This window comes from Syzygium oleosum, unplaced genomic scaffold (genome assembly GCF_021117445.2).
Source record: "Syzygium oleosum isolate NSW1041296 unplaced genomic scaffold, Sole_v2.1 Sole_v2.01, whole genome shotgun sequence".
Classification (NCBI taxonomy): Eukaryota; Viridiplantae; Streptophyta; class Magnoliopsida; order Myrtales; family Myrtaceae; genus Syzygium; species Syzygium oleosum.
In genome coordinates this window covers 34,857,344-34,870,325 of record NW_026607485.1, presented here as the reverse complement: position 1 = coordinate 34,870,325, position 12,982 = coordinate 34,857,344, and the positions used below count along the sequence as shown (strand labels likewise).

At 42.1% G+C, this 12,982-nt stretch overlaps 1 protein-coding gene across 1 annotated transcript; it reads left to right on the top strand.

Annotated features, from left to right (window-relative positions):
* Positions 1-4,496: 4,496 nt before the first annotated feature.
* Positions 4,497-8,168, top strand: LOC115665259 (cyclin-P3-1). The gene is made up of 3 exons (XM_030587133.2): positions 4,497-5,027; positions 7,168-7,579; positions 7,739-8,168. The coding sequence occupies exons 1-3, from the start codon at positions 4,994-4,996 to the stop codon at positions 7,995-7,997; spliced, it is 705 nt and encodes a 234-aa protein (XP_030442993.1). The 5' UTR covers positions 4,497-4,993; the 3' UTR covers positions 7,998-8,168.
* Positions 8,169-12,982: the final 4,814 nt, after the last annotated feature.

Here is a 12,982-nt window from a genome sequence, read left to right as displayed (position 1 = left end):
AAATTGACCGGATGAACTCAATTGGCAGGAAATGTAAAGATTTAGGACTCAATTGGCAAAAGTGCAATAGGCTGATGACTTTTTGAACAATTTTCCCTATATCAATTACCATCCCTAATTTTGAATCCTACAACATTCAATCATTTTGCTACTATTCGACTAAGTCCGTCGCTTATCAATTATCACCAAAAGTTGGTCATTTTTTGGTGCGGCACTTTTCAAGTTTTGCACTTCCATTATTCCGTTCCATAACTCACTCGCCTCTCCTCCTTGTCTATGCTGCCTTTCCTTAGTTTATGTCATGAACCTCTATCTCTACATCCCTCTCTCTCTTCGTCTTCCCTACCAAGCAGCTCGATAGTGGTGTAGCCGAGAGAGAGGTCGTTCCCCTCAATCGCGGCATTGGGGTCGTCGTGTCGTCGTCGGAGATGGCGGCGTTAGTTGGAAGCTACACTAGTAGTGGTTGAAGAGAGATAGAGAGGTGTTTAGAATTTGGAAGTGGTTGATAGTAGTTTGGTTTTTTCATTTCTTGGGGTTCTTTTCTGAAGATGCATTACTATAGATTTCAGAATTGGGGCATACAAGGAAGCTTGAACTCTTGCTCATTTCTTCTTTATACAACAGATGGAGCTTAACATCCATTTTCAGCACAGGACAAGAAGTGAGTAGTTGGGTCCATCAAGCTTTCAAATGAAATGCATTTTTTGTTATTTTATGTGCACGTTCAGAATATTTTAGGAGCATGTAATAATTTATTAAACCTTAGACATTCATGTTGCACACTCGCGCACGATGATCCTGTACATTTGCCCCTTTTCCCAATGTATGTCGAAATTGCCCTTTAAGGTCTCCACGATTGGATCGCACTCGCTTGCATTAAACTAAACTTTGGAAATTGATCTTGAATGTCTACCAGGAAAAATGTCCTCGATGGCCTGCGGTGGATGCACTAACTACATAGTTTGATACTTGTTAGTGCATGGATCGTGTGGATCTGGCATGGAAGCCACATAAAGCTTTAGTGCACGGGACTTTTGCTCGCCCGATATACCTAATAATAGTTTTAGAAGACAGCAACCTTGCTAGATGCCCCATGGAAAGACGAGGTGGTGGCCAGAGGGCGGTCCAAGCATCAAGCAATTGGAGTCGACCGGGCTAGTCATTCCAACATGTCTTGAGATTTCACATGATTTACGCGTTGTCATGTTGTTTCTAAGGGGAAACAAAGAGGATGGCCACCCTCTTTGATTGAAAGATATCAATAAAAATTTGGGAAAACTATCCAAAATATGTTAAATTTATTGTACTTTTACCAATTCAATCCTTAACGTTTCAATTTTGCCAATTGAGTTTCTAAACATTTTTACGTTTTTCCAATTAAGTCCATTCAATCCATTTTAATTAGAAATCGCTGACGTGAATAATTTTTTAAAATTTGATTTTTATTATTTTTATTATTTTCTTTCCCTTTTTCTTTCTCTTTCTTTTTTTCCTTTTTTTTTATCATGTCCGGTGAGGGTCGCCGGCTGACCCTTGTCGACCACAGGCAAGGACCGCTAGGCCCTTGTCAACCACAAGCAAGTATCGTGGCCTTGCCCATACCACATGATCCCTAGTGAGCTTGGAAGAAGAAAATGAAGAAAACAATAATAATTAAAAAATTCGGAAAATATTAAAATATTATTAAAAATTGTCCACAAAAGAACCGGTCGTGCCACGTAGGATGGCTGGCGTCCACGTCATCAATTTTCAGTTAAAATTGACCGGATTGACTCAATTGGCAAAACGTGAAAAAGTTTAAGATTCAATTAGCACAATTAAAAGGTTTAAAACTGAATTGACAAAAGTACAATTTATTTAAGACTTTTCGAACAATTTTCCCCAATAAATTTACATGACTTTTTATTTTAGCAATCAATAAATGCTATCCTCCTGATGTATATACATAATCATATCTTTATTTATTGGTTCGCCCCATAAAATATTGATGGACAAATGACCTCACTTAGGGTTGAGTCTTCCCAAAGCTCTGCCGACATAAATTAAGTCTCAAAATGCTTAGTGGCACGTTCTCTTGTTGCGGTGGAATGGGAGAATTGTAAGGATGCAATGTCTAACCTACCATAAAGTCCGGGAGATATCTTATATGCCATTAAACATATGTTTATACATGTATTTCTTCTAATAAATCGAATTAGTGCAATCCTATGACAGGCCACCGCCAGGGGAGGGGGACAGAAAAATGGTCCACCTCATCATGCACACCAAACACGTCCATCCTCTCATGTTTGGTGGAATAAAGCTTTCATTTGGGTGGCAAATGATTGGACCATGATGGTGAAATTAAGCTTATATATTCACAGCGGATTACTATAATCTCTCTCAAAAGACCATTCGCCGTGACTCATAATGGGTAGATCTCGGAGTAACAAATCTTATCTCCTTGAAAACTTTTGAATTGCGAGAAACTGTCATGTTATTACGATAAATTATCCCTTAAAGGATCGTGAAAGTCTCCTGGATTCATAATTCCATTTCTATGAAGTATGTTTATCTGATCTGTAGTTCATGGAATTGATCCTTTCCCCCTTATTAGAAGTTCAGTAAACATCGCTTTCAAAGAAAAGATGGGACGAGTTGGATTTGAATGCATCGTGGCACAACATCGGGGCGTTAATTAGTGAAGTCACATGGGGGTGCTTCAGGATCACGCGGAAGTAGCATTATAAATCTTCTATCTTCACTAAATTTAATATCTAAGGATCGGCGTAATATACCACTTGATTGTAATATGTTCAAGTAAAAGCTCAAAATCCCGTCGCGCCTATGAACTTCATAATCTACCATGGTCATTTATATATCAAATGCGGTTGACTTTCGCATCTTTGGCTCGCTCGTGCCAGAGCTCCCATGGCCTCGAGCCACAGGCTCTGGTGAGTGACAAGAGAGGGGGCCTGGCAGCGGTGACGATGGTGGCCGAGAGAGAGATAGCTCTTGTTGAGGACATAGTAGCCTAACCCGTACAATCTCAAAACTAGAAAGAATATCTTGCTTCATTTGACCAAGAGATCCTCGGAGGCGCACGAGTTTAGCAAGTTGGTAAAGCTTCTTCTCAAGATATGTGATTTAGTGCCTCTACTGATTGTCCTCGATAGTCCATCTATTGTACCATATGCAGAGCGTACATCTAGCTATTATTATTATTTTTGTTTTGGCAAAAAGCTATTATTATTTACTAATAGTCTATTTACGTGAGAGACCATAATTGCCATGAAGTCGAAAGCTCTTTGCAGATAATTTACATGGCATTTGATGGCACATTTCCGAATTAATCATCCTATTTGGGATGATCTTCTTTCTTGCATGTCCCTATTTAGTTACATGTTATGAAGAATTAGAACACTTGTAGCATCATAAATGGCCCGCCGGCCATTTCTTTGTGCACCCGAAACATATGAGCTCGAACCGATGAATTTTATGGGTCCTATATGAGGTTTGCATTATCTGACGATTGAAATTTAGTAGACTCACCATTGTTGAGAATAGTTCCGAAACTATCACGCTGTCTTTTCCTCGGCATAAATTTCTTCATTCGCATAATCGACAAAAGGTGCGTGTCTAGTAAAATCAGGGTTATCTGCGAAAAGCTCTAAAAGCCCGTACATTTGTGACAATTTTACTCCAAACTATTTTTTACCATAAAAAATCAAGGCTGGTACATTGTGACAAATCTACCCCGCTATTTTTGGCCTTAAAACTCCATTATCATGTGACAATTTTATCCCAAACTAATTTTTAATATTATTTTCGAATTTTTTATTAATTTTTTTATTTTTCTTTACTTTTTTTCCTTTCTCTTCAACCTCCGGCGGTTGTCGGACTAACGGCCAGGCGGGCGGAAGGCTGGTGTCCGCTGCGGCCAGCCATTGGTGGCTCGACCTCGCAGACGTTAGCGAGTCGGCTCGCCACCCAGCGGCAGTCGAGCCTCGCCCCGTTGCGAGCACGACCTCGCCGGCGTTAGCGAGTCGGCCTCGCTTGAGCGAGGTCGGCCTCGCCTTGGCGCCAGCGAGCCGGTGCCCGTCTGAGCGCTCGACCTCGCCAACCGATCAGCGAGGTCGAGCCTCGCCGTTACTGTAACGGCGAGGCCGGCTCATTGGCATAATCGACAAAAGGTGCGTGTCTAGTAAAATCAATTACCTCTCCAAATGCTCGGCCTGTCCGCATTCGAGGGGTGAGAAAGGAAAAAAGAAAGAAAAAAAAAAAAAAAATTAAAAAAATAATAAAAAATAATTGGAAATGTATCTCTGGAAAATCTTGAAAAATTATCAGTGTGTTTGTTTTGTATTAACCTAAAATCAATTACCTCTCCAAATGCTCAGCCTGTCATTCTTGGAAAATCTTGAAAGAAGGTAGGAAACTAGGAGTAGATTACGCAAGTTCATTGCTTTATTGACCTTAAAAGAAGCAAATCAGGGAAACTTCTTTGTCTTCGCCAGTGAAAGATTGGAGAAGAGAGGGATCCCAATCTTGCACCGCAACACCAGTGAGGAGGGTGTTTTCGTGGGACCCTGTGTTGAACCACCAAGAAAGCCAAGGATCCAAGAATTCCACCCCACCAAGAATTACAAGCAAGTGTTGCTTCCGCTGCCGACACTATCTTCTACATAAAGTAACTGGAGGTTGACACACATAGAGAGAGAGAGAGAGAGAGAGAGAGGGAGAGAAGGGAAATGTTGAAAAGCAAAATAGCAGAACAGTAGGAGCTTCCATGTGAAGGGAGAGGGTGAGACACATGTGAAGGGATAGATAAAAGAGAAAGCAATCTCTCTCTCTCTCTCTCTCTCGATCTCTGGGCGGGTGGCAAGCTAGTGCAGAAGAGACATGACCGAGAAATGGGGGTGAAAGATGTGAGTCTGATGGAATACGAATGATCTATCCAGGTGCTCTGTATCTTGTTCTTGCTCGCCTCCATATATGCTTGTGCAGGTAGAGGATGAAGCAACGAGATACAGAGCCCTCAAGAACAAGTAAGACCCTCGAACTTCTTTCTCTTCTTTTTCGCTCCCAGCCCTCTTTTCTGTGGTTTAGATGGGTTATGTTAGCCTTCTGGGTTAGGTTTGATCTTGCCGAACCTGGCGTTTGCTCGGCTGCTGTCTCGGAATTTGATCTTCGCGATGGGAAGATCGATCTTGGTTAGCTGAGTTTCTGGTATGAAGTAGTGCGAAATGTCTCTGCTTTTCGCTTCTATTGTCAAGTGGGCAATTCGGGTGTGGGCGTTCTTAGACAGATCTAGTCAATTTCATTTTCTTGAATTGGGGATTTTGGATTTCTTGATATCCTGTTTTGATGTCTTGAGAATTTTCTTGTTTCGGCTTTTTAAGGTTTTCTTTAACTACTTATTTGGACAACTTAATCAAGCTTGTTGGGTAAAAACCCATTTCTTTTGTGGAGCATTTTAGTACCTTTTGAAGTACTCCGGAGAATGAGCGATGTGGGTATGAATTCTATGCATAGCGAGGTAGCAAAGTTGAATTTTCAAAATGGTCATGGTAAGTCTTGTTTTTGCGTAAGTTTCCAAGTTTGTCGTGCAAAACTTCGGGGAGATCCTTGGGCATTTATCAGGAAAAGCATAGCGATATGATTTAGACTTAAGTAATGTCAAATGGCTTCATCTTGTCTAGAGGAGGAAACTTCATCTTTGCCATGTCAAGTTCTGTAGAAGGGACGGAATGTAAAGTTCTGTTAAGCCAGGTTAGACTCTGCTCCTAGAGTGCTGGCTAGGTGGATTCTCCAGTCACATAATGGTGAAATACACTCTTTTTAAGTGTTATTGACAAAAAAAAAAAACCATTAATTAGGTCATAAGCATGGCATGGGTATTTTATAATCTATCTGTTCCATATTGAGCTTTTGATTGTATGCTTAGCCCAAGCAGCTTCATTCCTTCTGAAATTTTTTGAATCCTGAGAAAGTTTTTCTGTGGTTTTTCCGAATCATTGTACCCCAAGCAAAATTCGAATACCTACATTAATTAATGTAAGTATGTGTTTGTGTATGTTGGTGCTTCTAACTGCATTTGTATCTTGTCAGCATCTTTATAGGGATGCCATTCTTGCCCTTTATACGGAACTGAGAGTCTGAGATTGATCTTTGAAAATTCGTTTAAGCAACAATCCCAAGCACGTCTATCAAACATGATAGTAATGTGAATTTGTTATGCATATTTGACTGTACTGCAACAGCAGTACACAAGTTGGGGAGCATTAATGCATAATTATGGCTGAATCAGTCGTTGAGATCTTAAGAGTATGAGAGGATTGACATAAGTGTGAATCTCTCCGTATGGACATTCCGAAGAGTATCCTTTTGGAATATTGGCCAGTCTTGATCGATGTTTCACACTGATCGTTGCTGATGATGCACTGTAATTATGCGGCACAGTCTTGCTAGTTTCGTAAATTGAAGTTGCACCTGAGGGCAACGTAGTATCATCTCTCTCTTATTTGCTTGTTCAAAATTCAAGTTGCTGCCTTGAATAGCAGGGTTCTGTGAATGCAATTAAATTGATTGCAACTAATCATATGATGGTTTCCAATATTTTGGTCATTAGTATTGGGAAAGTTGTGGTGCAAGCCCTACAGAAAAAGCCAATGTTTTGCATCTCATCAGTGATATACTCTGTGTGTGTGTGTGTGGGTGGCGGGTGCTGGTTTGAGGGGGCGCAATGGGAGCTCGTGTGCATGTGTTGATTCAGTCTAGTGAGCTAACACTAGAACTCGTTCTATTTGCTTTCTGACTGGAATGCATATGGATTCCGCAAGCATGAATTGGTAATGAGGAACATCTTACAAAGGAGGCGAAGTTCGGAATTTTACTATGAGGGACTTATATTTGATTTAAACAAATAGGGGGTGTGCCTCCTATAGTAGATTGATAAATCGAGTCAATCAGACTGAGTTTAATAGGGGGCGTGCATGTTCATTGAAGCTTTGCCAGTCATGGGGGGAGAGAGACTCAAAAGTGAATGAAGGACATTCTAAGATTCTGAAGAGTGCCTTTTGTATTAGTTATCAGTTCCTTGAGATGCTTATTTTGTAGAATGTGTTCCGGATTATGTTCAATTTGAATTCTTGGAAATAATTCGTTCATAACACTTATAATTTGCAGGAACCCCTGACATGGAAACCTCGTCACCCAATAGCGAGATTTGTAGCGTGGACACGTACCTTTCTCTGGGTCTCAGAGAACAGGGCAAAAAAGTTTTGGGCTTTCCTCAAGTTTTGACGCTCCTTTCTTCAGCGCTTGATAGATCTGTCCAGAAGAACGAGAGGCTTCTGGAGACATCACAATCTAAAGATGTAGTCACCATTTTCCACGGTGTAAGACCACCCTCTCTGACCATTCGCCAATATATAGAACGCATCTTCAAGTATTCGGGTTGCAGTCCGTCCTGTTTCGTCATCGCTCAGATTTACATGGATAGATTCGTACAGAACACGGACGTTCACTTGACTTCTCTAAACGTTCATCGCCTTCTGATAACGAGTCTCACAGTAGCAGCGAAATTCATTGACGATGCGTAAGTACCTGCCTCAAGAATCGATTCCTAATGTGCTGGGCGAAGCTTTAGCTGTCTTGAAATGCGAATTCTTGTCCCGTCCTCTTAGCTTTGCAGAGAGAATCCTTGGTCGCGCGCTTTGCCGGTTTCTGAAGTGGTTATTTCTTATGTTCTCTGCAGGTTCTTTAACAATGCGTACTACGCCAAGGTCGGCGGAGTGAGCACGTCGGAGCTGAACCAGCTGGAGATGAAGTTCCTGTTCTGCATAGATTTCCGATTACATGTGAACATCGACACATTCCAGCAATACTGCTTGCTGCTGGAGAAGGAAGTGGCGGTGTCCGAAGGAGCACAAATCGAGCGGTTGATTCAGTCCTGCAGGATCACAGAAAGCTGGTCTAATAAAGATGATTCCACTTGGTACTCCCACAGTTGCTAGATGGTGATCTTGAAGATAGAAAGAGATTGTATTTGTCACTGGTTAGATAAGAAAGAGCAAAATGTTCGTAGTTGAATTTGATGTTGAAACTGAAACCTGCATTGGATGATGATTTGTGTGGTGAAAGCATGCTTTGCTTCCCCTATGGCAGTATAGTGTGGATTCATTTTCTCTTTTTGGAGTTTGTCATATTTTATTTCTTTTATTCTCACCAAAATTTAAAATATTATTCGACTTTAAAAGGATTATGTAAAAATTATACGTGAATTTGCATGTCGACATTTGTCTATCGTGAAAATTTTGGACGTTTCGGATTAAAAAAAAAAATCAAAATGTGGCTGTCGCAAATTTTGCATCATAAAGTATACGTTTATCTAGACACGCCTCTAGAAACTTGATGCCTCTAGAAACTTCAATCGAGCCTTTTGTACTATATCATAGTAATCACTTGGTATTTCCACATTCCGATAAAAAAAAAATATTTCCACTCCTATTTTGAATAACGCACGTCATTTTACCCTACTTTTAGTATTACCATAGATTTATTTGTTATTGAATGAAAACAAACTAATAATATACTAGATTATAATAGAATAAGATATTTATAATTAGATTAAGATTCAAAGGATTTTCTCTCAAGCTTTTACTTCTGGTAACACATTTAAAAACTTCTATTCTTTTGGAATTTAAATGACTACTCGCATGAAGTGAATTGACAAACTGGCAATAAACTCGTTCCAAAGATTATTGGGTCTTCATGGATCGATTTTTTTTTGTCTTTTCTTAATTTAAATCTTTTAATTGATGCATTCTGATTTTGTTTTAATCCGAACCTCTTTTGATACATAAATATATACATAATTTTTAATTTTTTTAAGAAATTAAATAATGTTCTAAATTTCGACAAAAAAGCTAAAAAATCATTCTCTTTTTCTTTTATGCAAATGTAAAAAAACAGGCCTTAATGAAAAGTATTTGAACTCGTTTGTGGCTTCATAAACCACTATATATGTCATATTTGGGCCACTATTTTGAGAATACAAGGTTTTTGACCACTTAGTTATTTTGAATTTTATTTCAATATACTTAATTTTAGAAAAATACCGAAGGACTCTTCAGTTTTTACAATTCAAAATCTACAAGTATACATATTGGTTTTTGCTATTAAATACCAAATTGCATCTGGCATGGGTACACATTGAATTTTATTTGCAAGATAGCAATTTCCTTACCCAAAACACTCTTGTCCATGAGAAAGATCCATCCCCACCAACCTCTGCCTCTGCTGCAGATTACGACGGCCGCTAGTGGTGTTGTAACATTCCAAAGTATCGGATGCCAGAGAGGTTATATCGAGTGATTCGAAAGTAAGATTTAATTTTAAATGGTCACGATAGCACTTATGTTGGGGCTCGGGTCACATGGCATGGGCCGGGTCATGATGGAAGCATGATGGGCCCATAACCCACGAGTCCTGACATCATAATCCGGTTACAGTTTCATGCGGGCCAAGCTTTTGAACGGAGTACTCTAAGCGACCGAAAGGGATACAGATCATATGAGAGCGGTGCCGACCATTTCAGAGTGGATCTTACTTATTGTTGACACCTATTTTTAATTTGCCCAAAATTAATTACACAAAATTTAGGAGTTAATTTTCATTAATTCCTAAAATAAAAAATATTTCTATTTAAATGCATTGCATATAGGAATTAGGCATATTTGCATTAATAGGGCCTATTTGAGCATATTTTCTTAATTAATCCTTAAAAAAAAAAAAAAGTCGGGTCGGGTGAGATTGGTGACCCGGCCCTTTCTTTTTCTTCCTTTCCCCGCGTGGGCTCGGCCCACTTTTCTTTTTCTTTTTCTTCCTGCGCGAGCTGGGCCCGGCCCCTTCCTTCTTCCCCCTCGCCAAGCCGTCGTTCTCCTTTCCCCTGTTCTCCTTTGTTGCTGACGCAGAGGCGACGAGCGGCTGAGCGCGGCCGCCCCGTCCCCATCCGGCCAGAGCAGGATCGGGGCAGCACGCCATAGGGACTGGCCATTAAGGCTAGTCCCTTCTCCCCCCCGTTTCCCGATCTCTCTCTTTCTCTCTCTCTCTCTCTCTCTCTCTCTCCTTCTCCTCTCTGTCTCTGCACATTGAACGGCCCCCCTGCTCTGCACCGGCCTGCCATAGCCACGAAAGTCGTGGAGTGGCGTAGGCCGGTGCAGGCCATCGTCACGCCGACGCGGCCGAGCCCAGACTCGTCGTCGTCAGCTATGAAAGACAGAAAGAGAGAGAGGGAGACGGTCGGTCATTTTTGAGAAAAAACACAGAGAGAGCGTGAGAGTGGAGCCGAGAGAGAAAGGGAGCTTCCGGCGGCCACCGCGCCTCAGCTTCAGCCATCCATCCCCGCCGCCGAGCCGACGGCGGCGACACAGAGAGCCAGAGAGCCTAGGTCGGCCGTTTTGAACAAAAACAGGGAAAGAGAGAAAAACCGAGAGAATGAGAGATTGGGTGTGCTTTTTCCCGTTCTTTTGGCTCACGGGTAGGAGAGTATAGTCGCAGGAGTCCCCCCCGGCGAGCTAGAGCCGCCGGTGATCCGCCGAACCGACGTCGCCGACCGGATCGGATTCCCGGCCATTTGAGAGAGAAAAACAGAGCAGAGAGAGACAGAGAGAGAAAAGAGAGAGAAAGAGTGAGTTTAGAGCGTACCGAGATCACGCCGGAGTACGAACGAGAACCAGCAGCGTTGCCGTCGCCCCCCCGACCAGTCGGAAGCCTCCCAGACGCGCCGTCGACCGGTGAGTCGTCCCCCGGCCCGAACTGCTCTGTTCTCCCCTGTTTTTGCTCCCGGTTTGGCGGGACCCGCGCCGGCCGTTTCGCGCGAGTCCCAGCCCATACCGCCGTCCCCCGCCGTCCGTGCATCATCGTTAAAGGTAAGAACAGGTTTCCCGAGGACGGCGGGGCCTCGAAACAGGTCGGAATCTCCTGTTTTTGGTCGCGCACGCCCGGTGTTCGACAAAATGCCTCAAAGAGGCCGGTTTTTAATTCGGTCGCCGACCGGCGAGCGGCGGTCAAACGGCGACCCAGGTGGACAGCGAGCGGCGGTCAAACGGCAACCCAGGTGGACGGCGAGGCTTGGCGGTGTTCCTAGAAGCCGATTTGGGGGCGGCGCTGGCCTGGGTCAGCCGGCGGACGGCCAATTTTGGCCTCTCCGGCGCCCCCTCCCCGCGGGTCTGTATATTCGGGTCGGTTCCAACCGACTCGGATTAACAGATCCGACCCGAGTCGGTTCCGACCTGATCCGGATTGACCGATCCGACCCGGGTCAACGCCCAGGTCGGATCCGTTGACCCGGGTCGGTTCCGACCTGGCCCGGATCCGCAACCCGACCCGGTTTAATATTATATTAATATTTTTATTTTATTTAAAAAAAAGAAAATTAAAAAAAAATTATTTTTTTTCTTCTGTACTATTATTTATATATGTATATATATATATATATTTTTTTTTTTTTTTCGAAAAAAAAAAATTTCAAATTTTTTTTTTAAAAGTTTTTTTAAAATTATGTTATATCTAAGTGTTTTAATTTATTGTTGTATTATTATGCATGTTATTGTCTTGTTTAAATTAGACAATTCTGAGGTTGTGCGGTAGTATTTTGCATGTTAATTTTATTACTGTTATGCATGTTTTTAATACAATTCCATGAGCTATTGTGTTTTTGAATGTCATCTGACTTAGTTAAGGTTAGAACCTTAGGCTGCATGAATTTTTTGTGTTCCTGACTGCTAATCGTTTCTGATTATGCACTCGCTTGATCACCTCACATGTTAGGAGAAATGTCCTAAAATCAATCCAAATTGCCTGACAATTGTTTTCAGAAATGAACAGGGTAAAATGGTACCGAAAGGGCATTAGTTATCCAACTAGTGTAACCAAGTCCCCGAACTCATTTAATCTCTGGTTCGTAGGAATAGGGTGATTCTCTCATCACCCTATGTGGGTTTCTAATCGACCCACCCCAAATCGATTAGTGGCGACTCCTTGATATAAACCACTTGCATGTTAAACACTTAAACCCTAAGTCGCGATATGGTATGGGCTTGGGAGAGCCCGAGTTAAGTCCCGAACCTAGACTTAGCACGTACCAGGCGAGCCCCCCTTTTTTGCATGTTGTTTAAAAAGGGCTCGGGAGTTCGGTCGCGACACTTATGAATCACTCAAGACCGACCTCTCCTTTCCTTTTTCTTTTTATGTGGCACTCTGGGTTGTCACGAATTCCCTCACTTAAAAAACCGATGTCTTGTTATAAAGACAACCATGATAGCGGGTTTGAGATCCAGAGCTCGATCTTCATTTGCTTAGGGCTTGAGACAAACCGCCAGACCCAAGCACCCGAGCTTCTTGACCCTTTGGACAACTCCAGTGGGAGAATTGGGAAACAAGGTTTGACCAAAGATCAAACCGGACGGCTTGGACTAAAGAAATTGAAAGCTCGCTTCTCAATTATGCTCCGAGACTTCTTTTCTAGCATCCCTACGTGTATACTACACATTTAGATAGCCTCAATCATGTCTCCATCTTGCCGTCGGTGGAATTCCGACGTCGGAAATCCGACGCGGCTCCCCCACCAAATGCTTTGGACATTTGCCTCGTCTGATTTCTGACGCCTGAGTTCCACCGCAAGACCTGATTATGACTTTTTTGAAATACGCTCAAGCTTGAGAAATATATGACTGAATATCTTCCGAGCCTATGACTTCCGAGTTTATAAATTTAGATTTGCGTACGCATTTGCAAATACAAATAAATAGATAAACAGTTTGATTTTTCCATTCTAGATTATACTTCCTTTTCGAGTGTCTGAGCTTCACTCGTGTTTAGACCAAAATTTGCCAAGATAGCATGGCAAAGTCTCGCCAAGCTCGAGGTTAATCCGACTTAATCAGTTCGAACTTGAGTTTGAGTATCGAGCATTGCATATTCAAGTTGAATCGAGCGT

Bases quoted from the DNA above. Each gene is read 5' to 3' on its own strand.
- LOC115665259 (XM_030587133.2), top strand. From the start codon at position 4,994: ATGAAGCAACGAGATACAGAGCCCTCAAGAACAA. The intron at 5,028-7,167 runs GTAAGACCCTCG...TATAATTTGCAG, and splicing joins TACAGAGCCCTCAAGAACAA to GAACCCCTGACATGGAAACC. The intron at 7,580-7,738 runs GTAAGTACCTGC...TGTTCTCTGCAG, and splicing joins GCGAAATTCATTGACGATGC to GTTCTTTAACAATGCGTACT.